The 17900-nt window shown below is 37.6% G+C and overlaps 1 protein-coding gene across 2 annotated transcripts in view; it reads right to left on the bottom strand.

Moving 5' to 3' along the window:
• LOC118593783 (limbic system associated membrane protein) overlaps positions 1-17900 on the bottom strand; it is a 621381-nt gene that overhangs the window by 271246 nt on the left and 332235 nt on the right. For both annotated transcript variants that reach the window (XM_036203315.1, XM_036203316.1), the window contains exon 2: positions 14738-14970. In XM_036203315.1, the coding sequence (XP_036059208.1) occupies positions 14738-14970 (233 nt within the window). The remainder of the gene's footprint in view (positions 1-14737; positions 14971-17900) is intronic.

The following is a 17900-nucleotide window of genomic DNA, read 5'->3' as shown; positions in this document are numbered from 1 at the left end:
CATTATCAACTCAATAACCAATCAGCACTCAGCATCGTTCTGTCCCCCCTCCTCCCCTTTCCTCTTCCTTGGAACAATCTGCAGTGTGTTCATTTTTTGCTAGCTTCTAGGTCTGCCTGGAACAGCTCTTCTCACTGGCTATGTGGTAAAAAAAATAATAAGTTTTCTTTCAGATTTAATAGAAAAAATTCTAGTAGAGACCACTCAAATAGTCTTTAGAAAATTTAAAGTACCCAGTGATTATTAGTTTGATGATGCTCATTACATTCTCGAAAATGAGTTGATAATCCTCACTGCTGTTTCAAAACAGAGTGAACATGTATGGATAATTACAGAGATGTGCTCTATGCATACAAAGACAGAAGCTTAAAGAATCACAATAAATTAAGACTAAGCTTTTCTTCAACAATCTCTAAGGCATTTCTGAGGTCCTGCCTGTTTTGTGAGCCTGGATAATGTCTCACAAAATATCAACACTCATCCATTACCAAGTATCTTTTGACTTTACATTTTACTTGTGGACTGTGATACTGTGTGTGTGTGTGTGTGTGTGTGTGTGTGTGTGTGTGTGTGTGTGTGTGCTCATGCAGATGTACTTGCCTTTTTCTTGCATGCTCATATATGGGCCAAAAGTAAGCTCCCCAGCCCCTCACCCCAGCCTCCAACCCCCACCCACATACTTTGAGACAGTGTTTCTCTGAATAGCCCCAGCTGTTCTGGAACTCACTCTGTAGACTGTAGACCAGGCTGGACTTGAACTCAGAGATCTGCTTGCCTCTGCTTCCCAAGTGCTGGGATTTAAAGCATGTACCACCACCCAGCTCTGGTATTTATTTTTTTATTGCTCTCCATCTTATTTTTGAAACAGAGTCTATCACTGAACCTGGAACTGACAGCTTTAGCAAAACTGATGGGTGAGCAATCACCCAGAATCTGTATGTCTCCGCCCCTCCCACCTCAGTGTTGAAGTTACAGGTGCTAATAACTATGTCAGGCTCTCATATGTTAGGGATATTAGGAAACCAAGTTCAGATCCTTATGATTGTGCAGGCCGAATTCTATCCATTGAGCCATCTCCTCAGCCCTGATACCATCTTTAGATTTAGCAATTACTGGATGAAGACTCTATGGTGACAGGTAGGGTATTCATCAATCTGATTACTGGAGTGAGCCAATTCAGGCACCCTCTCCACTATTGATAGTAGTCTAAGCTGGGTTCATCCTTGTGGATTTCTGGGAACTTTCCTAGCACCTGGTTTCTCCCTATCCCCAGAATGTCTCCCTCTATCATGGTGTCTCTTTCATTGCTCTCTCACTCCATCCCTGTTCCAGCTAGATAATTTCATCACCCTTTATGTTCTCACCCACACTTTTTGCCCTCCATTACCCGCCCTCCACACACACACATACACTCCCAGTTTGCTCATGTAGATCTCATCTATTTCTCCTTTGCTGGGCTATCTATGTGTCTCTCTTAGGGTCCCTCCTTGTTAGCTAGCTTCTCTGGAGTTGTGGGTTGTTGTCTGGTTATCATTTGCTGCATATCTAGTATCTAATTATGGGTGAGTACAAACCATGTTTATCCTTCTGAGTCTGGGTTACCTCTCTAAAGATGATATTTTTTAGTTCCATCCATTTGCCTGCAAATTTCCTATCATTGTTTTTTTTTTTTTTTTTTCTGTTGAGTAATACTCCATTGTGTATATGTGCCACATTTTCTTTATCCATTCTTCAGTTGAGGGGCATCTAGATTGTTTCCAGGTTCCGGCTATTATGAATAATGCTGCTATGAATATAGTTGAGCATCCAGGAATCCAGTTGAAGAGAGAGAAGAGGGAGTCTATGAGCAAGGGGCATCAAGATCCTGATGAGAAAACCTACAGAGACAACAAAACCAGACTAATGGGAACTCATGAACTTTAGACCAAGGGCTGTGGAGCCTCCATTGGACTGGATTAGGCCCTTGGCATAAGTGAAGACAGTTGTATAGCTTGATCTGCCTGCTTAATGTACCCCTGGCAGTAGGATCAGGATCCATCCCTTGTGCATGAGCTAGTTTTTTGGAGCCCACTATCTATAGTGGGATACCTTGCAAGGGGAGGGACTTGGACCTGCCTCAACTAAATATACCAGGTTCTGCTGGCTCCCCATGGAAGGTTTTACCTTGTCAGAGGAGGGAAAGGAGAACAGGTTGGGGGGGTAGGCTGAGGGGTGGGAGGAGGGAAGATCTGTGGTTGGTATGTAAAAATGAATAAAAATTTTCTTAATACAATTAATTATTTTTTTTTGCTGTTTGAGAATTTCACAAATGCATATAATGTGTTTTATACAAATCTATTCCTCATTCCTAACATTCACACTTCTTCCCTACCTCTTCCACTAGATTCTTCCTACAAATTTTATGTGCATTTTTAAAAAATCCACTAAGTCCACTTCATGGTGGCTTTTAAGTGCATGGGTGCAGGACAATATCCAGGCATGGGTAGCATCTTGGAGGGTGTATCCCTGAAGAAATTTGACTGTTTCTCCTGCAATAGTGAGTAACATCTTTTAAGAGAGTTAAATATACTTGTTGTGTTATAAAAGGCAGGACTTGATTTTAGACAATAGGGGTAAGCAAGCCATGGGAGAGATGCTGCTTCATACAAAGCATGTCTAAAATTCCAGTGAATCCTGTCTTTATGAATGAATGATATTTAATTGTTTGTAAAGGCCACAGTTTTTTTACTTACTCATCCATGGATCACCTAGGCTGATTCTGAGTTCTAGCTGTTGTGAGTAGTGCTGCACTAGACATGGAAGTGAAGGCCTGTCTTTGTCATGATGAGCTTAATTCTTTTGGATATATATTCAGAAGGCATATTGCTGTTTCATACGGCATTTCTATCTTCAGTATTTCAAAGGACCTCCATACTGTTCTCCATAATGATTGGTCTAATTTACAACCCCACCAACAATGTATATGGAAGAGTTTCTTTTTTCTGTACATGGTTTTTCACTTGTGGACACTAAATTAAGTTAGCCTGATCATAGACGATTACTGGAGGTTGGGAAGAGTACAAAGGAAGGAAGTCCAGCCAAAGGGAGATTGAATGGTATTTCTGCATGCTTCATACATGTGTTGAAATTTCACTGAACTCACTAGTGTTCATCATTAAAGCATGTTAATAAAAATAAAAATGATTCATATAACACTCCAATAGAAACCTATGTTATTCCCTGTGTAAATCCTTCAGTCAATTTTTATCACAGTTTGAATCCCCACATACTCTGGAGAAAACTAAAAGCAAATGGAAACAAACCCTTAGCATGCAGCTAAGATCTGCATAGCTTGGCATGCCCCCTTTTCTCTCATCTGTCTTGTACCCATGTGCCTGCTCATTGCCAGGTCCTTTCCACACATTCAACTTCTGCCAGGCTCTACTTTTTCGCACTCCATTGCTGGCTAGCTCTATTTTCACACTTTCTGGGGGAGCATTTCTTTATTTGGGACCTGATGTATGCACATATGCGGGAAGGAATGGAGAAATAATATATTGGGGGTGGGGATCACCAAGAGTCTCATTACTCTATCACTATGTGAACATTCAAGAAATTGAAGACAAAGAATCCTGATAATCAATAGCTAGCTGTATTTCACTAATATGTAGAAACTGATAATATAGAATACAAAGAAGGCATAAGTAGGCTGGGAAAGTGGTTTAGTTGGTAGGATGCTTGCCTAGCCTGCATAACCACATAAACTGAGCATGGTGCTGATGCTAATAATTCCAGCTCCCAGGAGGTAGAAGAAGGAGGGTGAGGGTTCAAGGTCACCTTAGCTGCATAGAAAGTATGAGGACAGCCTGTGGGATGCATGCCATCTTGCTTTAACAAAAAAGCAAAATCAAAGGATAACATTGTTTTTTAAACTGGGAAAGAGCTAATGAAGACAAACTAGAGAATGTAAGAAAGCATAGTTTACAAAAATATGTTCGCTGATTTTAAGTCCGATAGATCAAATGGACAACTTAGAAATAACCCCATTTTCAGGAGGGTGTTATATCAGTATCAGAAATAAGAATATAAGAGAAAAAGAAATGAGATGCTTAAAAACAAAAGTGGCTTTTGACTTGAGCCCAATAAGTAATAGAGTTGTTGGATTAGCATGCATTAAGTTAGTGTAGGCTAGCATTCAGAAAAATGGGGCTAAGGGTGCCTGGCAATGGAGAGTGATGGTACAGTTAGTGATAACACCATCCATGAGCACAATCTAGAAAGGAAGAGAAACATAGCTGCTGAAGATCACACACCTAACCGAGAGCCAGTTGACCTAGTTAGAGAGGTTGAAGCAGCATTTGGATAGGAAATAATTTCAGGAAATAAAGGGGAAAGAAGTTCCAAGGAAAGGGGAATTGTTAACTGTGCTCAAAGAGTCCAAAGAGAATGATCAAGACAGGCTCATTAAAACAGGGAGACAGTGAGAAACTGCAAATAAGAAATATAAAAAAAGAAAGTAAAGACTATGAGAAAGACTAAGAAAAGTTGTGTTAGGCAACTGGACATGGTCAAGGGATATAAATGAAGAGAGGTAAAGAAACTGAGGAGTCTTAACCTAGGTTGTCTTGACTAGAGTGTTCAGTGATGTTATAGAGTCCCATTTCCTGTCAACATTTAATAGTCTTTGGATTAGAAAAGGAAGAGTATTGCAGAAATCCCTCACAGATAGCACATAGGGAAGTAAAACAGAATAACACCAGATAACCTTGACCTTAGGTATCAGTAAGGGAGCCACTGACATTCAGACTATGGGCTGTAGACAGGCAAATAAAGCCAGCTCATGATTAAGGAGGCATCCCTAATGTCCTGATTTAAATTTCGATGTTTAGTAAAATTTGAAATTATTTGCAATGATTTCTTACTCTGTAATTTTACTTGAGCTGAGGTTGACAAAATCTTAACAACGGTGGACCCGTCTTCATTCCTCCTCCCCAAAACTTTGCACAGAGTATGCCGCATGCACGCACAGTATTACCTTACTATCTCTCCTTTGAAATGAAGCATGCCTTAATAACTTCAGGCTTGAATCGCTAACTTAATCACTTTAGGACAGACAATTTTATATTTGTTTCCTCCAAGGAAAAAGGTCAAAGACTGTAAATGATTTGTGAAAGAAGGATGGACCACAGACGAAGAAAAACAAAAGGGTTAGTAAATGAGAAAAGAGCCAGAAAGATAATTTACCTTTGCATTTTTTTCTGAAAGGTTCTCCTTTAAAAAATCATGAATTTATTATTTAAACTGTTTCATTTATCTATTTTCTATATATCAGAAACTGGATCATATGAAGTTTTACTTAATAAAGACAGTATTACAAAAGACATTATAAGTAGCATGAATCTTAAAATGTCTTATTAATAAAAACAAACCTGGAGGCAGGTATTGGGGTGAATGGTGGAAAATCAGAGAGGCAGAACAGGCCATAGCCACCTCACCTTGCCAATTCCTCAGCTGATCCTGTTTCTTCAGACTGGATGCCTCTCAGCTGAACTGTGCTGCTCAAAAGCTTAAAAGCTTAACCAGGCTCTAGTTCCTGGTCCTCACACCGGAAATACCTTTCTGCCTCCTGTTATTACTTCCTGGGATTAAAGGTATGTGTCACCCCTGCTTGGCTGTTTCCAGTGTGGCCTTGAACTCACAGAGTTCCAGGTGGATCTCTGCCTCTGGAATGAGAGGATTAAAGGCGTATACTACCATTGTCTAACCTCTATGTTTAATATTGTGGCTGTTCTGTTCTCTGACTGCAGATAAGTTTATTAGAGTGCACAATATTTTGGGGAACACAATACCACTACATTTCCAATTTTTTTTGTCTAAAATTAAAAAAGCATATAACTAATACAAGAAAAACTATATCCAATAAGTACATATATTTAATAACTTTTTTTGTCCAAAATCGTGATTACCAGTAGCTGTTGAGCTGTGTAGCTCAGAGCTTTTATTTGGAAGAAGAAGAAAACCTCATTGGTCATGTGATGTTTGTGTCGTCATGAAGTCATCTCAGCTCACATCACTGGGAAGGCCATGTAACAGAAGTATGACCATACATCTCAGAAGGGTATGGGTGCCGCTGAGTTTGAAGTTGCAATGCTATAGCTCTCAGCACACCAAGCTGCCCCTAGATCTAGGCCACAGCAAAGCCTCTGTGACGAGGCCATTTCCAATGATACCTACCAGTGTGGGTACCATGGCTTATTTCAGTTCATTCTCTTTAGGGGGAGATATTCCTGTCAATCATGTCAATTAATGATTCTGAAATCTTAGAAGATGGGTCTCAAACCTGTCCAAGTTTTGAGGAAAGCTATTTTATTTCATATTTTACATTGTATGAGAATTTTTATATTCCAATAATATTGACCAAGGGTGTCATTTTCAAATATAAGGAAGGGGTCTGGATGATAGGTAGACTTTATAATGTCCATACTAATAGTATTTCCTGCAAAATAAACCCCAGTGACATTCTTCAGTTTGTTATTTTGAATATTTAGAGCACTTTCCACAATTATCTTTAAACAGTTTTGATGAGCATATTGGTGATGACCACTTCACACATAAATCCTGTTTTGCATGTCATGTTTTTTATTTCTTTTCTTTTCTTTTCTTTTTTTTTACACATTTGTAGAAGAGGAATTACTGGGTCAAGTGGTAGAAATGTATTTTAAAACTTTGATAGACATGTCTTCTTTACCCTAGGAAAGTTTCCACTAATTTACACTCTCAACAGGGAGATATAAATGTGTCTGTTTCCCCACTGTCTTGCCATTTCTGCCTATGCTCATTTTGTTAACTTCTTCTTAGTGTCATCAGCTTAGAAAGCATGTATTTCTGTTTTACTTTGCATGCCTTTGATTATTATTGGATTTGAATGGCTTTCAGTTAGTGATCTTCATGTGTTCTTTTATAAAGTCTATGCCCTCTACACTTAGCTCTCTACATTTTTGGGAAGGAACAAAATTAGTAAGTTGAATGATACCACATGATTTTGTTACTTATTTATATTGTCTCATTTTCTCCTTTGTTAATGCAATAAATTTTATGAGTATGTTTATTTATAATGGATTAGTTTGAAAAACTGCTTTATTGAACTATGCTTAATAATAGTACAAATTTTTATTTAGCAATCTTAAAAATTCTTAACTAATATTTTTTTGAATTTTGCAATAATTTTGATTTTATGGAAAAGTTACAAGACCAATGCAAAGAACTCCCACATACTCTAACTCCAAGCTTTATCAATTTCCTGTTCTTTTTTTTTTCTTAACCAAATGTCTATTACATCTCACATATATGTCACATCTCTACTGTTGTGGGATCATCTTTTTATACCCTTTCTTAATCTTTTTAATAAAAAGTTGAATGGCCAATAGCTAGGCAGGAGAGGACAGGAAGGACTTCTGGAGAGAGATAAGATCTCTGGAAGGAATCTGAGACATGGCGTTCACCAGTGAGTCCTCAAGCAAATGAGACATACAGTGTGGAGAATAGATAATGAGCCATGTGGTTGAATATAGATTAATCTAAATGGGTTAACTTAAGTTTTAAGAGCTTGTTGGAAAAAAGCTAAGGTCAAGCTTTTATAGTTAATAAGACATTTCGGGGTAGTTATTTGGGAGCTGGTGCTCTAAAGAAAGTTCTTCATTCTTGCTATAGAATATGATTCACTGTGCTTAATATTTTCTGATTAGACTTGCACTTTGGAAGCATCATCACAAAGTGAGGCTCTTTTCTACTCAATGCCTTCTGTCTTTTGGCATGTGACACCAATTTGTATCATTTCTGGTACTGTTAACTTTGATCACTTGATTAATATATCAACTGGTTTTCAATTTTATTCTTTTATCCTTCTGTGGGTAACATTTTGTGGGTAGCTATTTTGAGATTGTGTACAATTTTGATTCTTCAACATTCTCCCTCCAGTTTTAGAATCCTTGATATTTTTATGCCTGAATTAATTATTTTTACGAGGATTTCCAAATGACATTTATCATATCCCAGCATTACTTCTACATTTATTATTAGTCAGCATTGCAAGAGGGTAATTTGTAATCTCTAGTTATTAACTATTATCAGTATTGTAACATCTGAAATCGTTTACTTTGCTATCAAATCATCAGAAGCCCCATTCAAGCTGCCTCCTGGATATGTTTGCATGCATTGGTATTCTTTTAGTACTTTCTTACTTTCTTGTTCACCAGATGTTCCAGGCTCATATTGTTGTTTCCCTGCTCCATCCTTATCTTTTCCTTTTAGCAACCCATGGCCCTTGTGGTGGATAATTATACTTTCAATACACCATCAGGATGCTAGGTACTAGGTAATGGTCGTTGGTACTGGAGTGTTAATGCTCTATGGCCTCCCCTTCATCTCTGTCTCTGACTCTTTATGTCTGTCTCATAGTCATGAATACATACAAACTACTTTAGTTTCATTCAGGGACCATTGTCTTCATTTCACTATTCTCAGGGTTACATCTCTCTTTTCCCACAGTGGAAAACTGGGTGTCATTGTACCTATTTGTTGATTTTCCCTCTTAGTTTTCATGAGTTTCTGTCTAAACAACATTGGACTTACCACTAAGATAGTTTATTACAGGGACACTGAGCTCTTCAGTGATGGTTCCCCTCTTGAGACCCTGATCACATGGGCTCTGACTCAGTCTGAGCTGCTTTCTGACTAGGCTATCTATGTTCTGCTTCATAGATTTTGACTAAAACAGAAGAAAGGAAAGAGCCTTGTTGGGTTTTGCATATTTAATTTGCTTGTTACTTAAGCAAACCTAGGACAAGAACAATTTTATCATCTATCATTCTAAAGATCATTAAAAGGAAATACTACTCTTTAGATGCAAAGTGGTTCAATAAAATCACCTATATTTACTGAACTCATATGCACATAAACATTTTTAGTCTTTATATATGAATATGTGAATTCAAAATGTTGTCTTCAATGTTTCTTAAGAGATCAAGTTTTATTTTTATTTTTTTCAAGGAAACTTCTTCATGTGAATTTTAAGATTCCTTGCACAGACAGCTCTTCTGCTACTATCGTTGTAACTTATTTTGTCTTATTTTCAAGAAGGGCAAATATAGTTTGGATTAGTATGCAGATGTAAAATGTTTATTTAGCTTAATGAGAAATAGGGGAGATTCAAATAAATGCAGGAGGCTTGAAAATACTAAGTAAATGTAAGCAGATTGGATAGGCCTGGAAAAAAAATACTGAATGAAAACTACATGAAATCACAGCCTCAACAACTTTCTTCTTTTTCTTCTTTTTTTTTTTCACTTTTCTCCTCCACACTAGCTTTCTGGTTGTTGACTTGCATAGTGACTCACTAACACAATTATGAGCCTGTTGTCTTAGGTGGTGGTGGCACACACCTTTAATCTCAGCACTTAGGAGGCAGAGGCTAGCAGAAATAGGTGAGTTCAAAACCAGCCTGATCTATGGAGCAAACACCAAGTCATCCAGGGTTACACAGGGAAATCCTGTCTAGAAAAACCACACACACACACACACACACACACACACACACACACACACACACACACACACAGTTAAACTAAAAAGTCAGAAAATTGGTCTAAAAACTTTAGCATACAGAATACAAATAATTATCACAGTGAATCATTAAGAATCCTAATAATCAATACCATTAAATATAAAAGCAAATCAAACCAATAAAGATTTCAAAGTCTTGTTTTATTAAAATTCTCTAAAAATCAAAGAGCTATGGGCTAAATTCAATTATAGTGCATGTGTGCAACTTGTCTGAAGTTGACTAAGCCATGGTATTCTGAGAAGATTATCAATGCAGCATAATGTTTACTAAGGAAAGGAGGAAGAATGGGAGACAGGGAGGAAGAAAGAAGTAACAAAAGACAGATGAAAGAGACTGAGAGAAAAACCACAGTACTTCCTCAAGGCTCTGTAATGGGTTTTGGTCAGCAGCAGGGATGTTTAAAAGCGCCAACTGTAAGACAGGCTTCTTAAAATTCAAATCGTAGAAATGAGCTTCAGACTATTGTTCGTAAGAAAAGCAATACATTTAGAGTTTCTTTTCTAAGTCCATACGAGTACTCTAGAATTTATGAGTAAAGGAAATGTGGCTTTTTATCAGCAGGGGTAGAAAATCAAACATTTTGGTCTCACAATGTGTTTCACTCTCAATATTTTTCACAATAATATTACTTTAATTGAGGCAATTATACAATAAACTTCCTGCCAACAATGTGTACATACCCACCTGCCATGGGTGTGATTAGAATCATGGTGGCAAGAGAAATTTCAAATTCTAATTTATATTATAGTAAGATTTATTGATCTATTTGAACATTTTAACACTCAAAACTGTTTTATTAAGAATATCCAATTTTAGTATTTTCAGATTAGGCTGCTTGTTTGTAATGTTAACTAAAATAGAATAGCATAAAAAGAGTCAAAGATTGAGCATTGGAAATAGCCACTCTGGCATTGATATCAATCTAAGATTCATGCAGTGCTAATAAATTGAAAATGAAAGGGTAGTTATAATGTATGGTAAATTGGTATTTAAAAATAATATTCACATTTACAAAATATTATTGTCATTATTTATATTCAAAGACGCATGAGATTTCTAAACAAATACCCCATTTTTGAAGCTGTTGTTCTCATAGATAAAACAACTCAATTCATCAATGTACTCAGGTTTACTTTTAGTTTTTTCTATTACAATCCTTAAGTACTTATTCTGCAAACTTTTAGACCTAACTTGATGTGTCACACAGGAATGAACTGGCAGGCGGCAGTAAATCTCTGCCATTGAGTAGATTCACAGAAGAGTAGTTCTTGGTTTGTGTGCATCTGAATGGCCAGCAATGACAATGAACTTGCAGGTGTTCACCCACCCCAGAGATTTTGATCCCATTGTTCTGGATGTAGCTCTCAGGTAAGAGCACTTTGACAAGTATAATAAACATGAAGGTTGAGTTTACTGCAAATTGTGCAATAGTCATAACTAGAGATGAATAATGCCACCTTAGTGCATGTACTTCCAATAGCAGTATGTTCAGAAGACCAAGAAACCATAGAAGAGTAACTTTCAGAGAAAAAATTATACATTAGTAGCAGAAAATTTTTTTATTAATATTTACCTCCTTATTTTATTGATATTAAAAATCATATGTTCTTAATCTTTGATCCTGGACTCTATAAAGTATCAGGCACAGAAAACAAATATTAGGCTTTACATAGGGGCCTCTGAATTTATTAAGCAAAATGCATGTTAAAATTTGGGTATCCTTGGCTCCCTCAGAGAGAATATATATTAGCAAATAATAACAAGTGACCTCAAAGGTCAGTGCTGACTTATGCCTTTGCTGAGGCAAGGCATTATCCTGTATACTATATGAGGAAGCTCTGTGTAACTGCCATTTAGACAAAGATAGTTTACTGAAACACATAGAATACTTTTTCAACACAGGATATTTTATATGGAAAGATCTTCATAAACAAATAAACTTTTTTTGCTGTGAGAAATAGACAACAAATTAAGAGAGAAGTGCTGAAGATATTGAAAAACAGCTAGTATGGCAGGAATGTGTGAAAATCAAATAGAGATAGATAGATGGATAGATAGATAGATAGATAGATAGATACAGAGATACACAGATACAGAGATACAGAGATATAGAGATAATATATATGCAGCGACAGAGATAGAAATGGATAAATGGCTTCCAGTAAAAATAATATATAGGAAAAATAAGACATTATAAATACTACCCTATATATAAAGTTGAAAGTTTTGAAGAATAGATCAGTGTATCACAATTGTTTAGATACCTGGAAACAGACAGTTTGGAAAGACAGACTGTCTTTCTAGGGTGCTGTATGTAGGCAGCCTTCAAGATCCTAGAAGGCTATGTCATTTAAATAATTCAGCATTGATTTGTCTGTCTAGTGTTCAAGATGACTCTTTGGAATATTTGCAGACACAGCCATCTGAAATTAGTTGAATCCATGAAGCATTATTCATTACTTCCACATACACTTATATTATATAATTTGGAGGGGGCACTTGCTCTTTATGTTTCTGGATTACAGAGGGAACATGAGCACCACATTGTAATTTATAAATACATTTTTCCAGACATTATCTGGATCTACCCAACCAGAAATGCTGGGGAGTTTTTAACCAATTTAAACTTTAATAAATCATATAAGCATTAAAGGTACAAACTGAATTTACTCAATTATCTCCATATAATTATATTATCTCTATATCTCTATACATAGGAAAGAATGTAAAGAATGCTTAGGATCTTCCAGAAACCCCTCTGTATGATTCAGATTCAAGAAAGAAACAATCCCTCCTCCACTTGTGTTTTAGTGCAAGCTTTTTTTTTCTCTCCTCTTTCAAGGCAATGTGGTTAAGATGGAAATACGATAATACTTGGAACGAACATAAATTTGCTTCATACCCTATTATAAGGTAATGGGAAGCCTTGGGCAGGTTTGCTGTTGACATTGGAGTTAAACTTTTGTTCATAATAAAGTTATTCATGTCTACTTACAAGTAATATTCAAATTACATGAGACAGTGAATAAACAGCACTTGGCCATTAACAGGCTCTTTCCTGTTTTCTTAATACTAATTCAAACTTAATTTCATTTGCACTGAGTTCTGGTTCTAAAAATGTGTCTTCATGATTTTAATTTGAGAGAACACAGACAAATGGATTTGTGTGTGTATGTGTGTGTGTGTGGGAGAACTTTGAAGATTTGGTGGTAAGAACTTAGGCCTGAATATAAATCTTTAAAATAGTTATTCTTAAAGTCATTAAAAAATATTTTAATCTGATAGAAATGTTCACAAATCTGATTCCATTCAGTATTTGCTTGTCACTCAGAAATTTCACAGCCTCTCTAGTGACCCTGAGCATGTAACTTGCACTGAATGATTCTGTTTCTTCATTTTGAAACCAGGCCTTCTGATGTTCAGATTGTCAAGTGTATTTTGTTGAGAACTGTACACAATACCTATTTTGGTCTCTAGAAACTTTCTAATGATCATAAAGGCAAGGAAGTTACTCAAAGTGTATAGTAATGTCACAATCAAGCACTTTTTTGAAGAATGATCTATTATTCAGAAATATGTAGGTAAAACCAGGATTGGCGATTAGGTAAGATTTGTTCTAAAAGTTCTTTAGTATTAATAGACTAGTTTATTCTTTCCTATGCCATTGAATCAAGTAGAAATTCTGTATTTTTAGAAAGGTGTGTCTGTCTGTCTGTGAGGGCTTGTTTGTATTTTATAGGAGTTACCAAAGTTACAAATCGACATAGTCATATCTCTCTAGATATATTTACACATTAAATGGGTTTCTTGAGTTCCCAACCCTTGTATGTCTTGTTCTTTGGCTCAAGTACTCTCCACTAATCTACAAGTAAACATGCTCCTATTTGGAATTTTGTTAACCATAGGAATGACTTTTCCAAGGAATAAAACAAAGCTGTCAGCCATTGCAGAAGGGCCATCACAGAAGTCACATGATTGAAACACCCTTGTACCATGTACACTCTGATATGTTTTGTCTCAGTTTTAGTTTATTATTGGGAAGATCTGGAAAAGTAATGTTTTAAATGTTGCAATAACCAGTTTCTTAACACATTAATAGTAGCTACAGTCTAACTTTGCCACACCACTGACTGCATTTGGAATACTGACAGGAACCCTAAGACCATGTTTAATTTGCATAAAAGTATAAATCAAAAATACAGAAATACAGCTCCAATATTTGTCAGTGATTAGATCTTTCCTGATAGATAGATGGAAACTGCTAGAGATTTGATTTTTCTTGTAATGAAATTGTGTAAGTAATCAGCTTTGTTTTCAAGGGAAAGGAGACCCAAGGAAGCCACCCTATATGGGCACATGTGTATGTTATTTAAGGTATTCAGTCCCGGAAAACCATGACTCAGGTGTGCCTCAGGGAAACTGTAGTAGAAACAAATTTTCTCCTATGACATCACAGAACCTGATCATTAGTCCAGCTTACAATAATTTATTAAATAAAGATATAAGCTGTAAAGAAAGGCAACTAGATGAGAAGGAACCAAGGCTCCCAGGAATTTTTAATTTTCTAAAAATCTTTTACTAGCACATAATCAAATAATAATGGTCTTTAGGGAAAAGACAGATTTTAAAAAAGATTTCTTAAATTCTGCAAAGTATTTAAAAAAGTAAAAAAAAAACTTCTGGCTGGGCGGTGGTGGTGCATGCCTATAATCCCAGCACTTGGGAGGCAGAAGCAGGTGGATCTCTGTGAGTTTGAGGCCAGCCTGGGCTACAGAGTGAGTTCCAGGACAGGCTCTGAAGCTACACAAAGAAACTCTGACTCAGGGGGAAAAACAAAACAAAACAAAACAGAACTTCTTAAGAATTTAAACATTGTGTACACTTATGTTAAGATAGCTGTGGCTTTGGTGCATGTTTTCCTAATCAAAGCTAGAAAAAAACAAAAAACAAAAAACAAAAACAAAAACACCACCAGCAATGGACACATGGATCTTCTCAGTTCTTTCTTTTCAAATCAACCATCTAGTAGAAAAATATATACTATAGTACAATTTTTTTTCAGAAAGAACTGTGCAAATGTCTTGCCTATCACAGCCACTCTCCATGGCTCACTCTCTTATTCCACTCTTCTCTTACCTTGCACGATCAAGTAAACTTGGGAGGTCTTGGGCTCATGCTGTGTCTGAACCGAGCATGTGTAGGATCCCTCATCATAGACATCCACCTTCTGGATTCGGAGGCTGTATTCCAGAGAATGGCGTTTCTCCAGCTCAACCCGAGGATCCAGGGACCACTTGTCATGTCCAGCGAAGATGATGCCAGAGCGGTTCAACCAGGCCACTTTCGAGTTCTTGTCTTCTACCACACATCTACCAAAGCAGAATAAGTCTGTTAGTGCCTCACCATTTCTGTTTTCATACTCTGCATGATGGGACTCAACAAGACCAATCAAGACAAGTAATTACAGGCATAATACATCACCCTCATGATATTTCTGAAAGTGCTAAGTACTTTCACCATTTCCTTTAAGATCCAACCACCACCCATTGTGTGAATGTTATTATATTACATTTGATTCAGCAATAAACAACTGGAATGTGAGTTACATGACCTAGTTAAGTTAAATGGTGATTGACTTCCCATTAGCTTATCTTCTTCATGTTTAGGAAAAGGTCATTTGTATAAAACTCCATCTGCTTAAGTATTTTGAGAATCATACAATTGATACTGTGGCACTTTTGCTACATTTCATACTGTGTTTATTTTTTCATAAGCATGACCTTCAGTCCTGTGAGTTATGCTTCATATTTAGAAGAATTACACTAGACTTCAGAATTCACTTGTGACCCTGAAGCACTTGGAATGCCCATTGCCTAGGAAGAGAAACGTGTGTATGCGTGTATGTTCAAGTGTGAGTAGATGTATCAAGAAAGTCAAAGGAAAATATCATCTGGTTTAGGTTCTATTCTACCTGCTGAGAGCAATAGGCTGCTTGATGGAGAGATAGTTTGCTATCAGCACTACTGGTCATATTAAACAAACAATGTTTCATAAGAGATGAAGTAAACAGATTTATACTCATATTCCAAGGAAGATAAATGATAAGTGCTAGTATCAATGGCAAGATGTGTGTGCAGGTGTGTGTGTGTGTGTGTGTGTGTGTGTGTTTATGAAAAAGAGGGTTGAATTACTTTACTTTCCTTGAATTTTATGTTTAAATAGTTGAGCTAGGAAAGAAAAGAAAAACAAAACAAAACAAAAGAAAAAAACACTTTCTCTATATATCCCTATGGCAAGATGTATATCTGCCCTACAGGAAGAGGAACCCAAGTTCTTGTTCACAGCTGTAGAGCCAGCTGCTCAACACTCTAGGGCACAATAGAAGGATAGAAATTCCCAGTACCTTGACAGGAGAACAATTAAAACAACATATTCCCCTGTATTTTCTGAGTCAAATCAAATGCAAGTCTCCTCTAGGCTGGAAAAATAGGCTACCCACACCCATGCATAGGGAGGAAGCATGAGGAACCTATGCACTGTCCAAACCTGGCTCTAGAGGCCATACCACAACTCTCATAACAAGAAGAAAAGTTCTGTCTTTAATATACCCTAGCTACAGTGCAAAGCCTTTCCTGCCCTTTTACATTTAGGTAAATGGTATGTTTTTTTTTTAAGAGTGAAAACTTGGGCACTTCCCTGACCCCCTTGCCAAGAAAACAGCCCCCTCTGACACCAGTGAAAACATAAGCACACCCTTAGTATGGCTGTTTCTCAGAAAATTGGAAATCAATCTTCCTCAAGACCCAGCTATACCACTCTTGGGCAAATACCCAAGGAATGCTCAATCCTACCACAAGGGCACATGTTCAACTATGTTCATAGCAGCATTATTTGTAATAGCAAGAACCTGGAAAAAACCTAGATGCCCCTCAACTGAAGAATGGAAAAGTAAATGTGGTACATATACACAGTAGAGTAATACTCAGCAGAGAAAAACAATGATATCATGAGGTTTGCAGGCAAATGGATGGAACTAGAAAATATCATCCTTAGTGAGGTAACCCAGATTCAGACAGACAAACATGGCATGTACTCACTCATAAGTGGATACTAGATGTAAAGCAAAAGATAACCAGACTGCAACCCACAGCTCTAGGGAGGCTAGCTAGTAAGGAGGACCCTAGGAAGGACCCATGGATAGCCCAATGATGGAGAAATGGATGAGATCTACAGGAGCAAACTGGGGGTGAGGGGAGGGTAATGGGGGGGGGGGATGAGCGCTTAGGGGACCAGGAGGTTTGAGCTGGAACTGGAACAGAATGGGAGAACAAGGAAAGAGATGCCATGATAAATGAAGACACCACAGGAATAGGGAGAAACAGGGCTGGCGGGGGGTTCCCAGGAATCCACAGGGATGACTCCACTATAGACTACTGGCAATGGTCAAGAGGGTGCCTGAGCTGGAATACTTTGATGATCAGATGGCTGAATACCCTCCCTGACTGTCATCATGGAGCCCTCATCCAGTGACTGATGGAGACATATGCAGAGATCCATGGCTGGGTCTCAGACGGAGCTCCAGAAGTCCAGTCAGTGGGGAAAGGAGAGATTCTGTGAGCAAGGGATATCAAGACTATGACTGGGAAAAGTACAGAGATAACTAGCCAAACTAGTGGAAATGCATGAAATGCCAACCAATAGCTGAGGAGCTCCCATGGTACTGAACTGGGCCCTCTGGATAGGTGAGACAGCAGTTTGGCTTGAACTATATAGGGGGCCCTCAGGCAGTGGGATCAGAACCTGTCCCTCGTGTGTGAGCTGGCTTTTTGGAACCTAGTGCCTATGATGGGACACTTTGCGCAGCCTTGGTGCAGGAAGGAGTGGCTTGGACCTGCCTCAACTGAATGTACCAGGCTCTGCTGACTCCCCATGAGAGACCTTGCTTTGGAGAAGGTGGGAAGGGGGGTGCCTTGGGGGGAAAGGCTGGGGGGCAGGAGGAGGAAGGATAGGGGAATCGGTGGTTGGTATGTAAAATGAATAGAAAATTTCTTAATAAAAATATTTATATAAAAAATGAAGTCCAATGTAATGAAATGGAGATCTGAAAAACAAAACAAAACAAAACAAAACAAAACAAAGAGTGAAAACTTGGCACCTTGGATGCTAGGATGCACAGGTCATATGTTTCTTCTTTCCCTGTTTGTTTCCACAAACATAGATCATTTTAGGTACTAGGTGTTATTTCCATCTACCAAGATGTGTTTCTCAGTCACACAGATATTGTTGGGGATAATTACAC

Source organism: Onychomys torridus, chromosome 12 (assembly GCF_903995425.1).
Source record: "Onychomys torridus chromosome 12, mOncTor1.1, whole genome shotgun sequence".
In the NCBI taxonomy this organism is placed as follows: domain Eukaryota; kingdom Metazoa; phylum Chordata; class Mammalia; order Rodentia; family Cricetidae; genus Onychomys; species Onychomys torridus.
This window is presented reverse-complemented; position numbering and strand designations above follow the sequence as displayed.